At 41.4% G+C, this 23800-nt stretch overlaps 1 protein-coding gene across 1 annotated transcript; it reads left to right on the top strand.

Annotated features, from left to right (window-relative positions):
- Positions 1 to 298: 298 nt before the first annotated feature.
- On the top strand, positions 299 to 23558 carry hscb (HscB mitochondrial iron-sulfur cluster cochaperone). The gene is given in 8 exon segments (XM_034170905.1): positions 299 to 798; positions 877 to 978; positions 20554 to 20620; positions 20623 to 20640; positions 20780 to 20878; positions 20880 to 20925; positions 23052 to 23099; positions 23241 to 23558. Coding segments are annotated over 8 exon segments (837 nt in total). The 5' UTR covers positions 299 to 436; the 3' UTR covers positions 23336 to 23558.
- The last annotated feature ends 242 nt before the right edge of the window (positions 23559 to 23800 follow it).

Below are 23800 nucleotides of genomic sequence, written 5' to 3'. Positions count from 1 at the left end.
AATACTGAGATTACTTAATTGCTTAGAAAAGGTCTATCAAAAAATTATACCAGTAATACACAAAATGGTCTTGATCACTGACTAAGTTGACATTAGAACAACTTCTTTAAAACTAATTATTTTTTTCATTACAGGTCAGTGTATGACGATAGATACAGTACACACAATACACAAAATAAATAAAATTACATTATTATCAGTAGTAATATCTGTGGAATTTCCAGGTAAACATGTCCACTCTCCAGCCCAATAGGTGGCCGTAATGTACCATTACGGTGGATATTAACACTCTACAAACGTTGGAACGACGAAGAAATAGCACTAAAAGAGGAAGGATTCTGGATGGATATGTTTGTTTTGGCAGGCATAAAATACACTATTTTACATTTTGTTTGTTTATTCCAAACGTTGCGCTTTAATTTCCATCTCGTTTAAAATGTTACAGTCGAGGTACTTGCGACTTTTTTGTTCCTCACGGACTTTTTTGCCCTCAGTGGAGTTGACTTGTCTACATTTGTTTAATGATCCTGTTACATGTGCGACACGATGTAAGTACAGCATCCTTTTAAAACAAGATAGAAGACACTTTGACGCGAATCTCCCATCGCACCGAAAGGCAAGACTGCTTTTCTACAACACTGGTGTGAATTATATGAGGAATATTTGCACATCTCAAGTGAAACTGAACTGTTGGAACTGCAAACAGCCTCTGGACAATACTCCAGCGTTTTTCTGCGTGTCATGCAAAGTAGTCCAACCCCCTGAAGAAGGGGCTTCATACTTCCAGATCATGGGTTGGTGAGTATATATACATAGTGCATTTTATTTGGTAGCTGTGACAAACGTGTCATGTTGCCACGTGTTAACTCTTTTCAGTGATTGCACCTTCAGCGTGGACATCCAAAAACTGCAGAAAACATACCTGCAGCTGCAGAGATCCCTCCACCCAGATAACTTCACCCCAGAAATCTATTGTAGGTATTACGTACGGGATTGTGAAAATAATCTAAGAGATCAGATTTTTTGTTTTGTTTTGTTAAACAATCATTGAACAGTGTCAGAGGCAGTGAAATTGACATGGATAAAATGGGAACAATCCCTATAGAGGGTTTTCATGTGACGTATCGGTCACGTCATTTTGTGTCCCGCGCCCATTCTGGATTATGACGCGGTGGCTGCTGTGTTACGCTACGTGCATTTGGCGAACAATTGCAGAAGCTTCAACGTCAGTGTGAAGAAGCCTCACGGCAACTTGGCGCTGAGAGAGCTCCGCCGCTAACAGAAATCCACTGCTACCAGAATTTTATTTTATTTTATTCGGCAATAAAATTGTATAAGAATACATAAAAATACTGCCGAGGATAACACAAGAACGCTTCCAATACGGATGCCTATTTACATTGTGGACCTCGAGCACCGAGCTGCTGATCTGCAAGCTGCCCTTCTAGCGCCTGGTGAGAGAAATCGCTCAGGACTTCAAGACGACCTCCGCTTTCAGAGCTCCACTGTGATGCTCTGCAGGAGGCCGGCGAGGCTGACCTGGTCGGCAGCTTCCTAGTTCCGAATATCGCAGTGTGACACTGGCGGCCACTTCGTTACATCACCACTAAATTCACTATCTGGTATAAGATACGGCTCCACTGAACCAACTGCTACACATCTATCACGATAAATAGCTTTATCGCAAGGATTTAAAGCATCGTAATGACCGTACATTCTCTCCATTTTTCTATCACGCGCCAGCCTCTTTGTAATCCAGAATGGAGACGGCACCTGTCCTGCAGCAAACCGATCACGTGATTGAAAACCCTCTATATGGTGGTACAGGTTGACAGCTGGTATGCTCATTGTGTAGATTTGATTTGATTTATTTAGAAATTCCATACAAATATTAACAAACATGTTAAAACATATGACTAATACATTTTCTTGGAATTTCAAGGATAACCACAAAAAAGTCATACGACTTACTTCCATTGTGGTCCTTCCCTAAAAAAAATCACAATAAGTAACAAGATAAAATCTAAATAAATAAAACACTTAAAAAATTTAAGCAGCAAATAAAATATTACACAATTGGCTTCGCTGACTGACTAGAATGCTGTTGAGCAGAAATGACTTTACCATTCTCTTAAATATTTCAGATTATCACAACTTTGTACATCTGATGGCAACTGATTCCAACTAATAGCACCAATCTATTTAAAAGAATTTTTTTAACAACATTTGTGGTGTATCTTGGAATGAATAACGATGATTGATTAGATCTAGTTCTGTTGCTGTGTACCTCAGAAACATAACGAAAGTAGTTCTGGAATATTTGGAATGGTTGCTGCTAACTGCAAGCAGTTGCATTGTATCAATGTCCAAATATTTGGATTTCCTAGCCAGAAATGTAATTCTTGCACTGACCTTTTTATTACCTTCAAGGCCATAACCTCCAGACACAGTATGATCAATTTCCACACCTATATATTTTACAGATTTTTTTTTTTTTTTTTGGTTTGTATACTGGGACCATTACATTCGACCTTAAGCTCACTGACTTTAATTTTACTTTTCGACCCATACAGTATAGACTCAGTTTCCTGAGATGAAATGATAATTTATCCCACTAACCAGCTATTACATTGTAGAGTTCCTTACTCAACCGCAGCCCGATATCAGAAATATCTTTCCCAGACACCTGTAAAGCTGAATTGTCAGCATATAACAACAGTTACACTTAACTGCTGCTTCCATGGCATTACAAGTCTCTGGTCATATCTGGCCCTATTTTGCAGTGGAATTCATCATAATGCTGTGATGACATCCTGACACCACTGTTTTGCAGCATGTTATCAGTTACCTCCCAGTGTTTGCCAGCAGTGTGTGGATGACAAGTCGCTCTATGGTAGATGAAGGCACAAATCGGAAATGGCACAAAACGTTCTGGAAATAGCACAAAAAAACTACCCATAGGGGAAAAAGCCACAAAGCAGACAACATTGTCTTAAAAAGCCACATACCAATGGTAGATGAAGCCCATCCATCCATCCATCCAGTTTCTTCCGCTTTATCCGGAGTCGGGTCACGGGGGCAGCAGCTCAAGCAAAGCCGTCCAGACCTCCCGATCCAAACACACACCTCCCCCAGCTCCTCCGGGGGAACCCCAAGGTGTTCCCAAGCCAGCCGAGAGATGTAATCCTTCCAGGGTGTCCTGGGTCTTCCCCGGGGCCTCCTCCCAATGGGACGTGCTCGGAACACCTCTCCAGCGAGGCGTCCAGGGGGCATCCGGAAAAGATGCCCGAGCCACCTCAACTGACAAATTTCGACGTGGAGGAGCAGTGGCTCGACTCCGAGCTCCTCCCGAGTGACCGAGCTCCTCACCCTATATCTAAGGGAGCGCCCAGCCACCCTGCGGAGGAAACTCATCTCGGCAGCTTGTACCCGCGATCTCGTTCTTTCGGTCATGAGCCAAATCTCATGACCATAGGTGAGGATCGGAACGTAGATCGATTGGTAAATCGAGAGCTTTGCGCCCCTACTCAGCTCTCTCTTCACCACGACGGTCCGATACAGCGACCGCATCACTGCAGACGCTGCACCGATCCGTCTATCGATCTCACGCTCCATCCGTCCCTCACTCGTGAATAAGACCCCGAGATACTTAAACTCCTCCACTTGAGGCAAGGACACTCCACCGACCTGAAGAGGGCAAAGCACCTTTTTCCGGTCGAGAACCATGGTCTCGGATTTGGAGGTGCTGATTTTCATCCCGGACGCCTCACACTCGGCTGCAAACCGCCCCAGTGCACGCTGAAGGTCCTGATTTGACGAAGCCAGCAGAACCACATCGTCCGCAAACAGCAGAGACGAGATTCTGTGGTTCCCAAACCAGACCCCCTCTACACCCTGGCTGCGCCTAGAAATTCTGTCCATAAAAATAATGAACAGAACCGGTGACAAAGGGCAGCCCTGCGGAGGCCAACGTGCACTGGAAACAGGTTTGACTTACTACCGGCAATGCGAACCAAGCTCCTGCTGCGGTCGTACAGGGACCGGATAGCCCTTAGCAAAGGACCCCGGACCCCATACTCCCGGAGCACTCCCCACAGGGTGCCCGAGGAACACGGTCGAATGCCTTCTCCAGATCCACAAAACACATGTGGACTGGTTGGGTGAACTCCCATGAACCCTCAAGCACCCGATGGAGTGTGTAGAGCGGTCCAGTGTGCTGCGACCAGGACGAAAACCACACTGCTCCTCCTGAATCCGAGGTTCGACCATCGGTCAAATTCTCCTTTCCAGTGCTCTGGAATAGACCTTACCGGGGAGGCTGAGGAGTGTGATCCCCCTATAGTTGGAACACACCCTCCGGTCCCCCCTTCTTAAACAGGGGACCACCACCCCGGTCTTGCCAATCCAGAGGCACTGTCCCCGATCACCACGCGATGTTGCAAAGGCGTGTCAGCCAAGACAGTCCCACAATATCAATTTGTGGCTTCATCATCATAGATGAAGCCACAACTGGAAATGGCACAGAAAAACTGCCCATGGTAGATGAAGCCTCAAAGCTAACAACATTGTCATATAAAGCCACAAACCAATGGTAGACGAAAAGCTGAAGGACCTAAATGATATGGTGAGATGCTGAAGAGCTTTGCTCGTCATGTCCGCGACATCTACATATTATAGAAAATGGTGGAAAGGGGGGTATAGTGCTGTTTTAAGTATATTAACTCATGTCTGCCTTTCGACACATTAAATTTTTCTGTGAAATTACACACCCAAGTGGGTGGAGTTAATGACATAAGTCCCCTTTAAAAGGTCAGAACAGGGTCCCTTCAGACTTCTCCCTCCTTCTGCCTGCTTCTCTTCTTTTTCTTCCTCTTTTTGAAATACTTAATTTTTCTTTTGCGGCTAGCAAGTCGCCACGTGATCTAACTTCACGTAGCTAAAAGCTACCACGTGGTTCTTTGTTCATTCAGCATGTTATCAGTTACCTCCTAGTGTAATAAATAAATATGAGTTAATATACTTATATAATATAATATACTTATATTTTCTGAATTATCAATATTTTGATGGTGAAATATGTTGTTTCTGATCAATAGCATGTCAGGATGTGTTTAAGTAAATTTAATAATGTTATATTTATTCAAAAGTATCTCACATTATAAAGCAGCTCGTTAAGGAGCAGTTCTGCTGGTCCTCCACATGAAATGCTTTATGCATGTGGTTTTGTTGTGCATTTTAAATAAGGTGCATTTAGTGTCAGCTTATTTTGATCCGGTGTCGCAGACCGAACGTTCCACCCTAAAAATTGGTCCGCCCTGCCTTCATGCGCTTGCGTCATTTGGGACCACAGCAGCACAATCTGAGACGGCCTCTCTCCATCCAAAGCAATTTAATGGAATAATGAGATTATTAATCATCAGATGACATGATAAAACCTCTTAAATCATTCTAAAGACAGTTTAAACAGTTTTTGTAGCGAATCTGACTTTGATTGACACCAATAAACATACATTAATGTTTTCTCAATTAAAACCTGAGGTTTTAACTGAAGGAAGACTGCTGTTTCACTTTGACGTAGTTCCAGCAGGCGACTTCTCTGAACCCTCCTTTCCAGATGCACTGTCCCAGGGCCTCTAATTTAAAGCTCTTCAAAGGAGTCCTTGAAACCTGTTTATTGGTGAAATTTCAGTCAGTACAAATTATAGGACATTTTAATTGCTTGATGTCAATGAGAAGCTTTCCAGATCATCCAGAGAGGATCTCTTCAAGATAAGGTGATGATAAACTCAGGACTTGACAACCAGCTTATCTCCACAGGTCTCAATGAAGAATTTTTTTCTTTTAAATTAACATTATTCTATCTACATATAAAAAATTCTACTGTTGTCCTGTTTGTTTAATCAAACAAATGCTTTGCATATATTCCATTAATGACGTGTTTCTTGTAACTGCTGTTGTGTTAATGTGATATTTTCTGAATGATCCATATTTTGATGGTGAAATATGTTGTTTCTGATCAATAGCTTGTCAGGATGTGTTTAAGTAAAATTAGTAATGTTATATTCATTCAGAAGTATCTCAGAATAAAGTGTGACAACATAGTTAATGTTTTAAGTATATTAACTCATGTCTGCCTTTCGACACATTAAATTTTTCTGTGAAATTACACACCCAAGTGGGTGGAGTTAATGACATAAGTCCCCTTTAAAAGGTCAGAACAGGGTCCCTTCAGGCTTCTCCCTCCTTCTGCCTGCTTCTCTTCTTTTTCTTCCTCTTTTTGAAATACTTAATTTTTCTTTTGCGGCTAGCAAGTCGCCACGTGATCTAACTTCACGTAGCTAAAAGCTACCACGTGGTTCTTTGTTCATTCAGCGTTTTGTAACTTTGACAATATTCTACCAGCCTGATAACTATTTTTAAGGGTCGTCAAATTGTTCATTTTTCTGAGATAACTTCCTAGCGGAACTTTTCAGAATAACAGTGAATTTACAGAAAAGCTTTTTCTTTTTTCTTTTCTTTTTATAATTTACAACACCGCTCTCAAAACTTTAACTTTTTTAAATTCACAAAGACTTTTAATCTGGTTCCACATTTTTTTGGGAAGCCACCAGAAACCATTTTCAGCAAACACCTTCACCTCCTGGGTCAGCCGACACCAAAGTCTTGGGATCATACGGGGAGACCAGTGGTTAACCCCTGACCCAAACGAGCTCAGACAACAAGGCCCTCCACATCAGCTGCTGATGTGGATCATCTGAACCATCTCTTCATCGGATCAGCTAAGTGACCCTGGTAAAGGTTTCAGCAAAGGGTTGTTGTTAATGGGTGCAAAATGGCTTTAAACATATTCATATATTTGTGATAATTTTCTTAATAATAATTGGCTTTGAAATTCAACACTAAATTTGAATCAGATATATTTATTTAATTCCTTAAGCTTTATTTCACTGATTTCTTTCAACATCTAATGAGTAGCAAGTGTGTTCATAACAAACGTATTTAATCACGGTTCATATAATCAAAATGCCAGTACACTGTTCATGTTCCTTGTATATGTGTAAATGTAAAAATGTAAATATTTTTGCTGTGGTTTGTGTTCAGATGGAAACTTAATCGTATTGTAGTATTTACGACTTTTACATTTGACACTGATTAATGATTTTGAGACTGATTGGTGATTTGAGACCACCCAGTGTCCTTTGCCAAGGCACTGACAAAGTTCTATACCACAGCGATCTTCAACTCATTCCAGAAAGGCCCGAGAGGGTGCAGGTTTTCTTTGCATCCATCCACTCCACCAGGTGATTTCACTGATTAACGTCACTTTGAGCAGATGGAATCAGATAATCAGTGAAATCACCTGGTGGAGTGGGTGGATGCAAAGAAAACCTGCACCCCCACAGCCATTTCTGGAACATGTTGATACCCTTGCTATTGCATAACAGACCCTGGCTTTTGACTTGTTGCTGATAAGAGTCTTGATGGTCTTTTTCATCTTTCATCCAGACACATGGTGCTTATTTAAAAAAAAAGATCTAGAATACGATTTATCTGACCACAATGCACATTTCCACTGTGTGATGTCCAACCCTGATACCTCCAAGCCCTGAAAGTTGGCACTGCTTGTGAATAAGGTTAACATAAGCCTTCTTTACTCCATATTGTAGTATTTGACAATGATTTCCCAAAGTAACTCCTTGTCCATGCGGTTGACAAATGACTGTTCTTGATGGATTGGCGATCATGCGTGTTCAGAATAGGTTTGCACCCTTGCCATTTACACAGTGAAATTCCTCAAGATTCCTTGAATTGTTTGATATCATGCATGCTATAGGGAGTAACGTGCAAATCCATTCAAGTCTTTCTTTGAGGAACATTGTTTGTAAACATTTTTAATAATTTTCACCACGCTAGTGGTGATTAGAGCTCAGTGCTATGAAAGTTGTGATGATGGAGATTATTTGAAAGCTTGTTGATACTTTCAAGGCTTATGTAGCATTTGCTTATTACAGTCTAAAGACACCATTGCTTGTATTATTTTTTTTTTTCTTGTTCAGCAAGAATGCTGGCTGAGGGGTGTGTCATAAGGCATCAGTTTGGTTGATAGTGAATGTTGCGAATAGCTATTTTGGTAATTTCAGACACCGAATTTGCTTACCAAACAATGCTGTGGAGGAAGTGATCCCCCCCCTTTTTTTTTTTTTTGAGGAAAAGTGTCACTGAAACTGTCTCTGGAATTAGGATGTGCATTGGGGCTGCCAACTCATTGTAATTTCTGAAATAGTGAGCAACATAAGTCCAATTACATGTTTCGCCCAAACATTTTGATGTGATACATTCTCCACATTTGTTAAGAGAGAGGGGATAAGAATGGAAAGCCTGAAATATTTTCCAAGAAGTGCTCGAGACCTGTCATGAGCTTGTGTGCCTTCCAGTTGATGTGAATGAGCTGTCCGTGGTGCTGTTGGAACGCTTTGTGGTGCTGATTTATGACAAGACAAGGAACTTCATGGAAGTCAATGAAGCAAGAAAATGGTATGTTATGTAGAAACCCAAAATCCTTGAGAATATGCTGCCCTTAAAGGCAACATATCAAGCAGGCCATTTATCAAGCCACTGTCTGGAACAATATTGTAAAGCCTGATCTTGCGAAGCCTATCTGATTGAGTTGGGTGAAAGAAGCAACTCAGTGGCTGCCACATCCCGTGTCTTGAAGCCTCACAATGCTGCTGCTTGCATCTGCTGTGACCGTACAGTGTGCTCAGCACAAGTACATAAAAGCCACCTTCAGTGCACTGCCTATGCTCATACTCAGGTGAATGCTAAATTTACAAAGAATAAATGACCATGCTGAACCACTAATGCTGTTGTATGGTGAGTTATGGGCTTCTGGCTTCAGTGCTGCAGCAGTGTGACATCGTCAGAAGAATTAAACTCTTGCTAAAGAGTCCCATTGTGAAATATATTGTATGGGTCTTTCAAGATGTTTTCTCGTAAGTTCCTGTTTGTGTATTTGACCTTCTTAAGGCTGCTGTTACTAACGTTTGTATAATATAAATATATGGTTTGGTCTTTGAGTATGCCTTGGTGCATCCACCATACTGGAAAACTGCCTTGGGTCCTGGAAGGCAGACGGCCAGTTTATCCCCACCTCTCAAATGACCATCTATCTGTTGCAGCCATGTGAAATGTGAGCATTTTTCGGAGGTATCCGGATTGGCAGATGTCAGAAATCTCTGTTTGCTCTTGTTAAAATATATTAGCGCAGTGCTCGCAGGAATCCACAGGTTCTAGATTGGTAGTGTTTATAAAATAGGTAGCTAACATTTTTCAAGGATGGTAATAAATTATGCAATGTTTCTATAGTAAGTTGGCCTGCTTTATTGGGGTGTGACTCTATAATGTAAATATCACTGTCCATTGTTCAGTGTTGTTAGCTAATATGTGTAGCTTCTCTAAAAATATGAGTCCCATCAATGCTTTGTTTTGGCGCCTTTAATCCTTGACCCAAATGGCAAATGTCAGCTTTCCCCAGTTTGTGCTTGGTTAAAATAGCACGCACAGCTGTTTCTTTTCTGCATTCTGCTGTATGCAGGTGCTTTTAATTTGACAAACATAGACTGTGGCAGAAGGCATTAAAAACACTACACATGTCACTAATGGTGCCAACATAGCACTTAACTAAATTGACTAAACCAATTGACCTACAGAAACACAATAAATCAGGAACACTAACAACGCTGTTAAACTAATGTAAACCACAATAACAACATTTAAAACCTCAGAACCCCAAACTCCCATGGTACATTGCAGCACAATGTCCATTATTTACTGTTTAGCGAAAATTGCTAATTTCTTCAAAAATATTTGTCCTGTCAACTTTCTGTTTTTGCAGCCTTCATCCTAGACCCAAAATACAAAAGCATACAGCAATGGAAGCCATACACGCACAGAGGCCACTTGGCTATTATAATATAGATGATGATGACTTACCGCCCCCTGCTGGAATAACATGTGAGTCCATAATGTCGTTAGCAACATCAGTTGTTCACTGTTGTTGGTTGATATCCATAGCTTCTCTAAAAATATTCGTCCTATGGACTTTCCGTTTTGGCAGCATTCAGCCTTTACTCAAAATACATAGGCATACCAAACGGCAAATGTCAGCTATCCACAGTTTCTCTGCAGTCAAAGTTACATGCACGCACATGTGCTGTAAGCAGGTGCTTTTAATTTGGCAAAAAATACAGTGGCTGAAAGCATTAAAATCAGTACAGTTTTCACTCATGCTAACTCATGCATGGTAAAAGCAACATAGCACTTAACTAAACTGACTAAACAAATGGAGTGACAGAAACAAAATAAATCAATAACACTAACACTGTTAAACTAACATGAACTACAGTAACATCTAAAACCTCAAAACCTGAACTCCCATGGTGCATTGCAGCACAATGCCCATTGTTTACTGGTTAGCTAAAATTACTAATTTCTCCAAAAATATTTGTTCTATTGACTTTCTGTTTTTGCACCATTCATCCTTCACCCAAAATACATAAGCTTACCAAACAGCAAATGTCAGCTCTCCACAGTTTTTGTATGATGGAAGCCATACTCATGCATGCATGCATGCACACAGAGGCCACTTGGCTATTATAATGTAGATATAAACTTGTGATTCTTTGTGTGAGCTGCATGATTGGTTTGTTGAATGGTGGCTTGTTAAGTATGACGTTATGCAGCACCTGAATCAGGGCTGTTAATAGGAGACCGTAGTCTTGTTTGAACCCTTTGTGATATCGCGGGATTTGAGCAGGGACCTCCATTTAATATATACACAGTATATACACACTTCACATGGATGAATGGTGTACGGTTTTGTTTTCGGCTGCAATCACCGAAGCAGTCTCAAAGTTTTTTGTTTTTTTTTTCCCCCCCTTCGGTACCCGGTGGAGACGAAAAGGCAAGGAGGTGGTAGATGTTGTGTCGGTAAGCGTTAGCCCACACAGCTACCCAGAGTAGCTCCATTCTTTCACCTGCAAAAACCCCCTTGACACGTCTGTGGTCTGGATCATAAACAAACCGCAACACATGTCCACTTTCCCACTGCATTGTCACTTTTTCTTTGCATTTTGCTTTGTTTTGTGTGTAATTTGCCCAAAACTCCATTGAAGGAGAGAAATTACATCAGATGCATCATATTTTACCCCTTTAGTGCTCTCTCCCCCAAACAAGACTGCACTGCCCTATTTGGGACCCATGACCATGTTTGACCAGCCTCCTTTTATATGGACATGGTTTATTATGCTGTCTGGAGTTGAACAGTGAAGAAAAATGTGGGTGCACATGCGGCCTGAGATCTGTCAGTGATCACTTTGGGAATTCTGACAGTAAATATGCACATTAAAAGTTGCTTATTCACAATACATTATTTACACCCATGCGGTTTGGTGGTGTGGAGGTTTGTGATGCTGAAACCGTATGATTCTAGTCTTTGGTATGTAATATGAAAAATACTTATGTAGTCTTCTGTGAAAAGTAGTTTTTTTTCTGTGCTTTGCGGGACTATTGCAGGATTACAAAAATTAACTCATTTATCTGTAGCTTTTTTTATTTTGAAGAGTCTCACATTTTTCTGCGCAATATTCCTTGCAATTTGAGTTTTATTTTTTGGTGAGTAGCACTGTGCCTGGGGGAAAAGAAATTCTATAGGAAGCACTGAACATGATTGTAAGAAAGAACATACAAAAAAAATAGCATTGGACGGTGAAACATTTCTTTGCTTTCCCTGTAGTACCAGTCAGTTTGAAATGCCTGTTCTTGTGAATATGAACTGAAATGTGAGGAAAATTTCCAAGTGTTAAGTCAGAAAATACTTTTGACCTTATATACATGAGCTTAACAGCTCCACTGTGTGCAATACTGAATGGAGCGAGGTCTAATGTTGCTCATTTTCTCTGGTGCAGGGCTCACTCAGTGCTGTATGGAAACAATATTCTCTCTCAGAATGCACTTTTGGTTTGTCACATCTTATCAACCTGAAACTGTGAAGCTCAGTCTGATATTTATATCAGGCTTTAAGTGCTTTATACACTGTTGAGATGGAGCCCCGCTGCATATCTGTATAAAGCCGAATGTGTTTGCAGGTTATTTTTACAAAGTGGTAAATCGCTGCCAAAATATTCATTTTATCCCATTCCCCCCTCATGGATCATTAATGGAAATTGCTCAGCATTTCCGAAGAATACGCTTTACAAGTGCACAAAGGGGCAGTGGTGTGATGCTTGGCACATAATTTATTCTGCACGCTTAGGTCAAAGCACACAATGCAGAATGTTACCACAGTATGACATAAAAGCTAAAGTCGCATTCGGCAGGATGAGAAAGAGACTAAATGGTTTGCTCACACACAGCCTATCCAATATTGTACAGACTTTGTATTATTTAGCAGCACCTCTGGCCATTTTTCTTAATTAGACATCTTTCAACTGCTGGGGTGTGTTCAGCATATATAGAAAGCTCATTACTTACGAGGTCTATTAGAAAAGTATCCGACCTTATCATTTTTTTTCAAAAACCATATGGATTTGAATCACGTGTGATTACATCAGACATGCTTGAACCCTCGTGGGCATGCAAGAGTTTTTTTCACGCCTGTCGGTTACGTCATTCGCCTGTGGGCAGTTTTTGAGTGAGGAGTCGCCCACCCTCTCGTCGTTTTTTCATTGTTTAGGAATGGCTCAGAGACTGCTGCTTTGTTTGATCAAAATTTTTTCAAAACTGTAAGGCACAACTGAGTGGACACCATTCGATAAATTCAGCTGGTTTTCGGTAAAAATTTTAACGGCTGATGAGAGATTTTGGTCTGGTAGTGTCGCCGTAAGGATGGCCCACGGCGCCTGACTGCGATCTGCGCTTCGAGGCGGCAGCGTCTCACTGTTTCAAGTTGAAAACTTCCACATTTCAGGCCCTGTTGATCCAGGAACAGAGAACTTTCAGAAGAAGTCGGCATGAGGAGTTTATTCGGACATTCCATTGTTAACGGACATTTTGTAATGAAAGAACGTGCGGGCAGAGTCGCATGTCGGGCCGGACCCGACCGCGGGGGGTCGCGACAGGAAAAACACCTCCGTTGGAAACCTTAACGGGCAAGTTGGAACATGCCCAAGCTGTTAAACAATTTCTCAGTTACTCACTTGTTGAAAGCCATCAAAAGCCGCCTGAATTTTACAAATGGTTTTCAACACGGAGGTGTTTTTCCTGTCGCGGCGCACACAGATTTGCAGAGTCGTCACGGAAACGACTCTGCGAATTTGCGCGCACGTCTTTCATTAAAAAATGTCCTTAAACAGTGGAATGTCCGCATAAAGTCCTCATTCCGGCCTCTTCTGAATCTTCTCTGTTCTCTCACGACATCCTGGGTGAATTAAGCCTTAAATTAGGATGTTTTCAGGTCGAAACAGGCCGACGACGGCGCCTGGAAGCGCTGCACGACGTCCTGCTCTGTGGGAAGTCCTTACACCGACAGAAACACCCCATAATCTCTCATCAGCCGTTAAACTTTTCACCGAAAACCATCTTAATTTCTCGAATAGTGTCCACTCGGATATTCCTCACAGGTCCAGAAAAAATGTTGATAAAGCAACGCGCGCCGTCTCGAGCAGCGTGTGAAACAAAGGAATTCAGCCGAGAGGGCGGGACCACATCTCACTCAAGGCCTGCCCACAGGGAAATGACGTCACCGACACGTGTGAAAAAACTCACGCATGCACACGAGGGTTCAAGCATGATTGGTGTAATCGCACGTCATTCAAATCCGTATAGTTAAAAAAAAATAAAAGCGTCGGTTTATTATCTAATAGACCTCATATACAAGGCTACAAGGCACTGCAGCTACCTACTGCACTTGTTGTTATTAGAGAAACAGCTCTGCGTGTAAGCCCATGGGCCAGAAAGTCAGACTGTTGATTTTCACAAGAGCTGACAGACCTGATAGCTGCAAAAAGTGCTCAGATCTGCCAACCATTTCCAACATATTTCACTGCTTGTCTTGTTTTCACACATTTGTCGTGTCAGACTTACACTTGCATTTAGTTGAAGGGCAGCAGACTGCTGAACTATAAAGAAAATCTGTATATAACACAGGATTGTCGGTATCGCTTCACATTTTGTGTTTCCCAAATTGAGAAATGGTGAAATGGTGTAAAATACCTCATGTCATATGGACTACACAGGAAATTTTGCTGAGTAAAATTTGCTCTGCTGGGATAGCATTTGATCCCAGTCTAAATAGAGTAAATTACATTCTATCATAGAGTGAATCAGCTCGACAGTTATTGCAGACTGAACAGTCCGCCCCCTAAACATTGGTCTGCCCTGCCTCCACTGTGTATGTGTCATTCTGGGGCCCAGCTGCCCGTGTTACACATTCTCTTCACCCAAAGAGATCAAACGAATTAATAGGATTATTAACTATCAGATGACAAGGTAAAACCTCTTGAATCATTCTAAAGTCAGTTTTTAAGCAGAAATGAGAACGGTGACGCATTGAACTGTCCGACATGCAGTGAACGCATCAGCTAACAGCTTGTGTAGCCACGCTGCTCTGATCGCTTCCTCCATCCATTATTATGGAATAATGCTGATTTTACATTGTTTTGAGTTGATTTAGCTCTGTGATAGAATATAATTCACTCTATTTGGACTGGGATCAAGTGCTGTCCCAGCAGAGTAAATTTTACTCAGCAGAATTTCCCGTGTACACTGTAGATGGATACTTGTAGAGTATATTTGTTTTATAAATGCACAGTAAGATACACACAGCCATACCTCGGCCAAGACTTGAGTGCATATTTTAAACACAGGTTTCATAAAAAGAAATCTGAGGGCAAAGAAAAAACATTGCATATTTTTTCCTTAACATTGTGACATAGGATGAGCTGTAGGGATGGGAATTGGTCAATTTTTATTGATATCATTGCCATTATCATTCCTTTATCGGTCAACCTGTTTATCAATTCCTAAATAATTTCCTGTGTGAGTAAGTGTTGTTGCTTGTTGCAGATGTTTTGATTTTATCAGGTCAAATCTGACATTCTGACATGTTTTTGCGGCGCACCATTTTCAAAACATGCCGCCATTAATGAGAGGAATTGATAATCTCTGGATCATACAACCACATCGCGCCGCTGCTGACACTCTGTTCCCACGTGCATGAACTGTCGCACCGGGATGGTGCAGGCCAGCTGTTATGACGTGAGTCGCCCTGAGTTGTACATATTCGCACTATGTATGAAGGGGCCCTTAGATATAATTGGGTTATGTGACACCTAGCTTAAACCTACAGCTGTCCTCGCCTTAAATGAGGCCTGCCCACCGGCGTACACATTTAATTACGTCCCTCTTGATGCGAAGCAAGGCCGGGTGTTGCTCTTATTTATAAATCTAGGTTTAGTTCAGTGGTCTCCAAACTATTCCAGAAAGGGCCGAGAGGGTGCAGGTTTTCTTTGCAGCTACTGACTCCAGCAGGTGATTTCACTGATGAACTCATTCCACCTGTTCAAAGGGATGTTAATCAGTGAAATCACCTGCTGAAGTCAGTGGCTGCAAAGAAAACCTGCACCCTCTGTGCCCTTTCTGGAATAGTTTGGAGACCACTGGAACAGTTGGGGGACACAAATATAATTTTTTTTTTGAACATCTGATTCGCCGCTCTGCCCACAAGCCTACGTATTGCCAAGGTCAGAAGAGCAAAAATTCGTATTACTTTGTCACTCTGTATAGGCCCCGTGGCCCATACTCTGAATTCTTAGATGAATTTGGTGAGTTCATCTCTAACTTGTCAACTTGTGCAGATAACATTCTGATTATTGGTGACTGCAACATTCATAAAAAAAAAAGCTTTTTAATCCCCTCTGCAAATCATTTATGGAAATTATTGATGTATTAGGATTCCAGCAATGCATTCAGAATTTGATGCACATTAGTGGAAGTACCTTGGATTTGGTTCTCACACGTGGTATTGCTGTCACAAATATTGACATTTTGCTTCTTGCATCAGTGGTCTCTGATCACTCATTAGGTTTACAGTTTCGCTGCCGTGTTTAGTGGAACAGCAACCTTATTAATCATTGCGGTGACACATCAACTCCTCAACTATAACTGAAGTTGAAGCTAGATTGCTTGATACCGTATCTTTGGCTTCACATTGGAAAATGCCCAATCAGTAGACAGCTTAAACTCAGCACTTAAAACTACAATCGACATAATTGCGCCACCTATATTAAAAACCACATCCCCCCAAAACACAGTCACCTTGGTTCATTGATTACTTGCGTGACATCAAGCATAAAGCTTGAGGTCTAGAACGGAAATGGCGTTGTTCAAAATTTGACGTATTCCACCTCGCGTGACATGATGCTATCTTCGACTATAAGCATGCACTACTCACTACAAAGCGGACCTATTACTCTGATTTGATCAACATAAACAAGCATAACTCAAAGTTCTTGTTCGACACGGTTCAACACTTATTCATGGACAACCACCTGTAAGTTGCTCTCCTTTTACAGCACAAGATTTCTTGGATTACTTTGAGAAGAAAATCGAAGGCATTAGTTTAAACATATGCCAGCATGCCTTAACCCAGCCACTACTCCCTGCTATTGAGGTGGGTGCCATTACTGAGGTATTACCTAGATTTACAGAATTTGATCGTATCTCACTGGGTGTGCTGACAAAACTTGTAACGTATACAAAAAGCACAACCTGCTTATTTGATTCTATGCCAACAAAACTGTCTAAGGACCTGTGGCCCACTCTTGGGTCAACTATATTGGAAATTATTAATCTCTCATTAACCTCTGGATCTGTTCCTAAATGTTTCAAATCTGCAGTGATTTACTTAAGAATTCTAATCTTGACCCTAGTATATTGAAAAACTATAGGCCAATATCAAATTTATCATTTTGCTCTTCACAGCAGCTCATGGACCACCTTTCTGAGAATAATCATTTTGAGCCACTGCAGTCTGCTTTTAGAAAATATTCCGCAGAGACAGCTCTCACTAAAGTGGTCAATGATCTTCTGCTTGCAATGGATTCAGACACCACTACGGTTCTGGTGCTGCTTGATCTTAGTGCTGTGTTTGATACTGGGGATCATCATATTCTACTCAATAGGCTGGAGAATCATTTTAGGATTACTGGAAATGCCCTTGCCTGGTTGACATCATACCTGACCAGTCATTCTCACTCTGTTTTGTACAATAACACTACCCTCTAACATTAGTGACATGAAATTCGGGGTTCTTCAGGAGTTCGCCTTAGGCCCCCTGCTTTTCTTCCTTTATACGAGGTCTGTTAGAAAAGTATCCAACCTTTTTATTTTTGGCAAAAACCATATGGATTTGAATCACGTGTGATTGCATCAGCCAAGTTTGAACCTTCGTGCGCATGCATGAGTTTTTTCACGCCTGTCGGTTGCGTCATTCGCCTGTGAGCAGGCTTTGAGTGAGCACTGGTCCACCCCCCTCGTCGGATTTTAATTGTGAGGAAAATGTCTGAACGGCTGGAGCAGCGCTGCATCAAATTTTTCCAGAAACTGTGAGAGACAGCCAGGTGGACACCATTCGGAAAATTCAGATGGCTTTCAGGGACGATTTTATGGGCATCACACAGATTAAGGAGTGTTACAGTCGGTTTAAAGACGGCGCACAATGGCGGAGGGCACGCCACGCTCCGAGCGGCAATCGACAGGCTGAAACGACCAGATCATTTCCAAACTGAACGCTGTGTTGATCCGGTACGTTGGCTGACTACCAGAGAAATGGCAGAAAAGGTGGACATCAACACTTTTCCGGCACATTCCACTGTTAAAGGAGATTTTGTCTTGAAAACAGGAGCGGAGGAATTCGCCACGGAGCCGCTAATGGCGCGGAACGAAAGCACCTCCGTGTTTGTCTCACAGACCATGTGACATGCCCAGATCTTCGATAGTTTCTCGGATACTCACTCGACTGAAAAGCCACCCAAAGCCGTCTGAATCTTCCGAATGGTGGAAGAGCTGGGCATGTCCAACACGGAGGTGCTTTTTGTTCTGTGCCATTAAGTGGCTCCATCCTGATGCGCGAATTCCGCCGCACGTCTTTCATTACAAAATCTCCTGTAACAGTGTAGTGTGCTGAAAAAGTGCTATGTCCACCTCTCTTGCCATTTCTCTGGTAGTCAGATGACGTCCCGGATCAACACAGCCTTCACTTTGGAAATGATCTGGTCGTTTCAGCCTGTCGATGGCCGCTCGAAGCGCGGCACGCCCTCAGCCGCTGTGGGCCACTTTAATCTGGTTGTAATGCTCCTTAATCTGTGTCATGCCCATAAGATCTTCACCGAAAGCCATCTGAATTTTCCGAATGGTTTCCACCTGGCTGTCTCTCACAGTTTCTGAAAAAATTTTGATGCAGCAAAGTGGCAGTTGCTCAGCCATTTTCCTGACAATGAAAATCCGCCGAGGGGGCTGGACCACTCCTCCCACAAAGCATGCTCACAGGCGAATGACGCAACCGACAGGCGTGAAAAAACTCACGCATGCGCACGAAGGTTCAAGCTTGGCTGATGCAATCACGTGATTCAAATCCATATGGTTTTTGCAAAAAAATAAAAAGGTCGGATACTTTTCTAACAGACCTCGTATAGCACCCCTTGGGCACATATTGCAGCGTTTTGGGATTACCTCTCATTGCTATGCTGATGATATTCTGTTATACATGCCGATAACTGCTGGTAATCTCATCCACATAAAATCCTTAGATTGCCTTGCATCAGTGACAAGCTGGATGTCTAGCAATTTCCTGCTTTTAAACTCTGATAAGACTGAAATGATGGTTCTTGGTCCAATGAGACATTGGCGTCAATTTGACCAGCTAACACTCAGCCTAGGCTCGTGTGTCATACATCGCACTGACAAAGTGAGGAACCTTGGGGTAATTTTTGATCCTACATTGTCCTTTAACCTCCACATTAGAGATATTACGAGGACTGCTTTCTTCCACCTGCGAAATATAGCAAAGATTCGTCCCATCCTGTCTATGGCTGATGCTGATACCCTGATTCATGCATTTGTCTCTTCTGGATTGGACTCCTGCAGTGTTCTGTTTTCTGGTTTACCGCAGTCCAGCATTAGGGTTCTCCAGTTCAGAATGCTGCTGCCAGACCTTTGACAGGAAGCAGAAAATTTGACCACATTACACCCATTTTGGCATCTCTTCACTGACTTCCTGTCCCTGTGAGATCAGATTTTAAGGTTCTGCTACTAACCTTAAAAAAATTGTTCACGGACTGGCACCTCCCTGCTTAGCTGACCTAATTCAACCCCATGTACCGACCCGGGCTCTGCGTTCTCATGGTGCTGGACTACTTTGTGTCCCTAGGGTGAATAAAAAGTCTGCGGGTCACAGAGCTTTCTCTTATCCTGCTCCTGTTCTGTGAAATCATCTCCCTGCGTCAATAAAACGCCACGTCAAGTCCAGACTTAAGAAGCACTTATTTTCCCTTTCGTATGGCTAGCATACTGGCATAGTAGCATACTATGCTTTCTACCCTTTTAAATTCATTTTATTAGGAAATGGAGCGGGCCGCAACCTCGACTTTATCTAAAGTCTGGGTCTTTTTGTGAAGCTTAGGGCTAGTGGCCAGCAATCACCTTAGTATTTCTTCTGTTTTTCTTGTTGCTTAATGCTGACAAATTATACCGTATTTCAGGGGTGCCCAAGTTCAGTCCTCGAGATCTACTTTTCTGACACTCTCAAGCCAATGAAACCCTCATTAAAAGCCTGCTAATGAGTCTTTCATTGGATTCAGGTGTGTTGGAGCAGGGAGACAACTAAGAGTGTCAGGAAGGTAGATCTCGAGGACCAAACTTGGGCACCCCTGCCGTATTTGATGTCTTTCCAATGCTTGATTCTGTTTGAGGTGCGGCTCCATCCAGAGATGGGAGTGGTGTCTACTTCTGCAACCCTCCCATCCTGTGCACCGGCAAAATTTCCTGTATATTTGTTTTGTCAATTGTGTCAGTAGCATCGCCTAAGCAGAGGGTCACCCCTTTGAGTCTGGTCTGCTTGAGGTTTCTTCCTCAACTCAAAGGGAGTTTTTCCTTACCACTGTCACCTGTGTGCTTGCTCTGGGGGTTGGTAAGGTTAGACCTTACTTGTGTGAAGCCCTTGAGGCAACTTTGTTGTGATTTGGCGCTATGTAAATGAAATTAATTAATTAACTTTCCAGATGCACTGTAATTATTGTCTAATGGAAGGAACACAAAAAGATTACACTTTATGGATTTACTACAAAAATGGTTTGACTTGACTCATACCCACCCTTCACCAAGACTTAAGAAAATCTGTTCAGTAGTTTGTGCATCGTCCTGCCAACAGACAAAGAGAACTGAAAACTGTCTCCTTTGTGGATGTAAAAAGCTCACCATTAGATGTTTGTAATTTTAATAGACTGTGTACCGAGTTAACTGTGTTATAAGGTTAACACAAACCTCTTTTGCAGAAAGAAAAAGAAGATTCGAAAACCAGTCAGCTCTTGTGAACAAAGCGTACCAGACTCTGCTTAGAGCCTTTGAGGTCGTGGCCTTTATATGGTGAGTGTGAAATCCCTGACTTAATGTTGTAACACTTTATTTGCATAAGTACATTTGTGGCAGATTTATGGGAAAACAGTGCAGCGGCATGCATGTGAAGGAGCTATTCTTTCTGATGAATTCTCTTCTTGTGTTTCAGCTGGAATTGCGGGGCATGCATATAGAAGAAGGCACTGACCCCGGGGCCGATTCAGACTTTCTGATAGAGCTGATGGAGATCAATGAGGCGCTTGAAAGGAGCAAAGAGCTCAGAAGAAGCCAGTAAGATTGGCCGAGATGCAAAAGGTAAACAGTTAAGTTCTGTTTAATGAGAGAAAGCTCAATGGAGAGGTTTGATCTGAAAGTTGGCCATTGAGCGAAGGTCACATTCATTAACAGAAGAATAATTGCTAAAGGCTAATGTACATGCACAAGACTGAAACGATAGCAGCCCTAAAGCTCTTTATTCAGTTTGGTTCTGTGTGAATTACAATCCTGCTGAGAATTTGTTACATACACCTGTGTATTTTAAGCACAGAATTTAAAATATGTTCACAAATAAATGCAGTTAAACCACTTCTGTATATTCCAAATAGTTAATATAATGTCCAAAGTCATTGAACAAAACGGAGTACTTTCATGCAGTGATTTTTTTTTAATACAGTGTATGCAGTCTTTGATAAATTTACAGAAAATGAGCACTTTTACAGCCAGTTTTATTAGACAATTCAGGGGATGAATAAATGAACATTTCTAAGTTACTGAATATATCTTGCCCTGCATCCGAATACGAGTATATAATAGTATAATAGTGTATACTAACATCAGTTAGGAATGCACTACTTTTACTACTACATTATTGTAGTACATGCTAGAAGTAACAGAATGGTAGCAGGGACAAAATTTTGATGCACTATGCCCCTGCCATTTTACATGGCCATGGTCCAGGTGTTTGCAGATGGTGGATATGCTTGTACCCTGCTGAGAAAATTTCTGTTAGACAACAGCAGATGTCTTAAAATGGTTCCTCATATATATTCATGCTATGCCATGACCTTTGGATGCTACTACATTTTTAACGTGTGTCCACTGTCTTCTTTGAATTTCCCCTCAAAGTTCTTCTCTTTGGGTTACCAGGCTCCAGCTGCCTCATAGGATAGCATAGTGTAATCCCTTTGTACACTACAGAAGTCGTACATCATTCATATACCTTTCAACTATTATTACGGTAAATGCATATGGAGTGTACTGCTTTTTGCCTACTATATAGAACGCTAGAATATTCAAATGTAGCATTGGAATTCAAAGGGAATGGCACTGCATGGTTGGTTCATCTGGAGTAGGTAGTTTTCAAAATGTCGAGGTAGAAGCTGTACCATCAGTTGTTTTTAAAGCCAGAAATATCATGTCAAGTCAGCCTGTTTTGCCATTCCTCTGCTTACGTTGTGGCAATCCCTTGATGTGAGGAAGATGTTCTTTAAATCACTTTCAGGATGTGACAGGGGGCCCAGAGATGACTAAACAGGTCAATTCTTGACATGCACAGTTTCTGGTAAATACTGGATGTGATTGCTGTGGGAAGATGCCTGTAACTTCTTCTGGGTTTTCTGGGCTGTCTGGTGGCTTTCCTCACTCTTCTCCTTTTTGCATAATCACTCAGTTTTTGACAGCTGTCTACTCCATGCAGATTTACCATAGAGTGTCATACTGTTTGTATTTCTTCGTACTTGATGTAAATAAAGTCCAAGACATATTCAGTGTCAGATTTACCATCAGAGAGCCTCGTCCACAACTACCACAAAAGACTCCAAGCTGCTGTTGATATTAAAGGTGGTATTAAGGGGTATGTAGTCTTTGGATCGGGTTCATTTGGGTAGTCCTCTTGTCATTTTGATTTAAAAAGAGGAAACACAGTTGTCTGACAATAAATGGCTTCACCCAACCACTTACCATGAGTGAAAACAAGTTTTTGTGTTATCATTCATATTCTCTGAAAAATAGCCAAAAAAAAAAAAAAAATCTGCCAGGGCATGTAACCTTTGAGCACACTGTATATACAGTATGTGATTAATCACAAGACATATAATTAGATGAATTTATTTGTGTTTGTTCAGTAACTTTGCATATTTGAAGAAATATTCTGATGATGCAAAAGTCATTCATGTGCATTTGTTTCTGAACATATTTTAAATTCTGTGATTATGGGTGCCAACAGCTGTGGCCAGATGGATAAAATAATAAATTTTACTTGCATTGAAAGGTCAGTAAATCGCATTCAACCTGTCAATGCAATTTATGTGTGTGTTGGCAGTTTAACACCTTTCATGTGAAATTGTGTACCTTGTAATTAGTCTCACAGACTGGTGTACTACAGTTTCTAAGGTCACCTTTTACAGTGTCATCACAAAACGGTGACTTTTCTTCACTTCTAGAAAAAGTGGCAGAACTAACAGAAGAGATAGACGCTGCCCTGCGGAAAGGTAATATTCTGAGATGTCACACTTGGAAAGTCTTCTGTTTCTCCTACTCTGCTTTTTTTGTGTGGAATCTGTTCTGAAGCTTTCTTTTAAGTGACAGAGTGAGTCTTTGATTTAAATTCCTTTTACATTTTTCTTTTCCAGGTGAGCTTCAAGCTGCCAAAGCACTGCTCGCTGAAATGAACTACTTTGCTAACATTGAAGAGAAAGTGAAGGAAAAACTTTCTGAATTTATGTGAAAAGTATTTTATCTCTATTTTAGTGTTGCTGTATATAAGACTTTTTGACACATGAAAGGGGCACTGATTTATATTCAAAATTCTACAACAAAAATCATGAGAAACTCATCTGCTGGATTTTTTTTCTGTTAACTAACTGTGCACATCCACAATTGCTGTTTAAAAGTATTCAGTTTATAGGCACAAGTAGTTTAGACATTCACTCTGCATTTGCTTGTTGACAGGAAAAAGATTGTCCTGGTTGTAACAAAATTAATTGGAACAATGAGGTCAATTCAGATGTTTATGATATACACTCAATATACTGTACACTGTGACAGTATTTGTTTTGTCCTTGCACAACAGTTGGGTGTCTAATAAAAAAACTTTGTCCTTTAAAACCAGGAAATAAAGGTTGATGTTTTGAATGGTCTTTCAATATTCATATTTTGATCTCAAACCCAAATGATGTCAGTGGACAGTGAA

This window comes from Thalassophryne amazonica, chromosome 5 (genome assembly GCF_902500255.1).
Source record: "Thalassophryne amazonica chromosome 5, fThaAma1.1, whole genome shotgun sequence".
NCBI classification, from domain to species: Eukaryota; Metazoa; Chordata; class Actinopteri; order Batrachoidiformes; family Batrachoididae; genus Thalassophryne; species Thalassophryne amazonica.
Note: the sequence above shows the minus strand (reverse complement) of the source record. Positions and strands in the feature narration are given on the sequence as shown.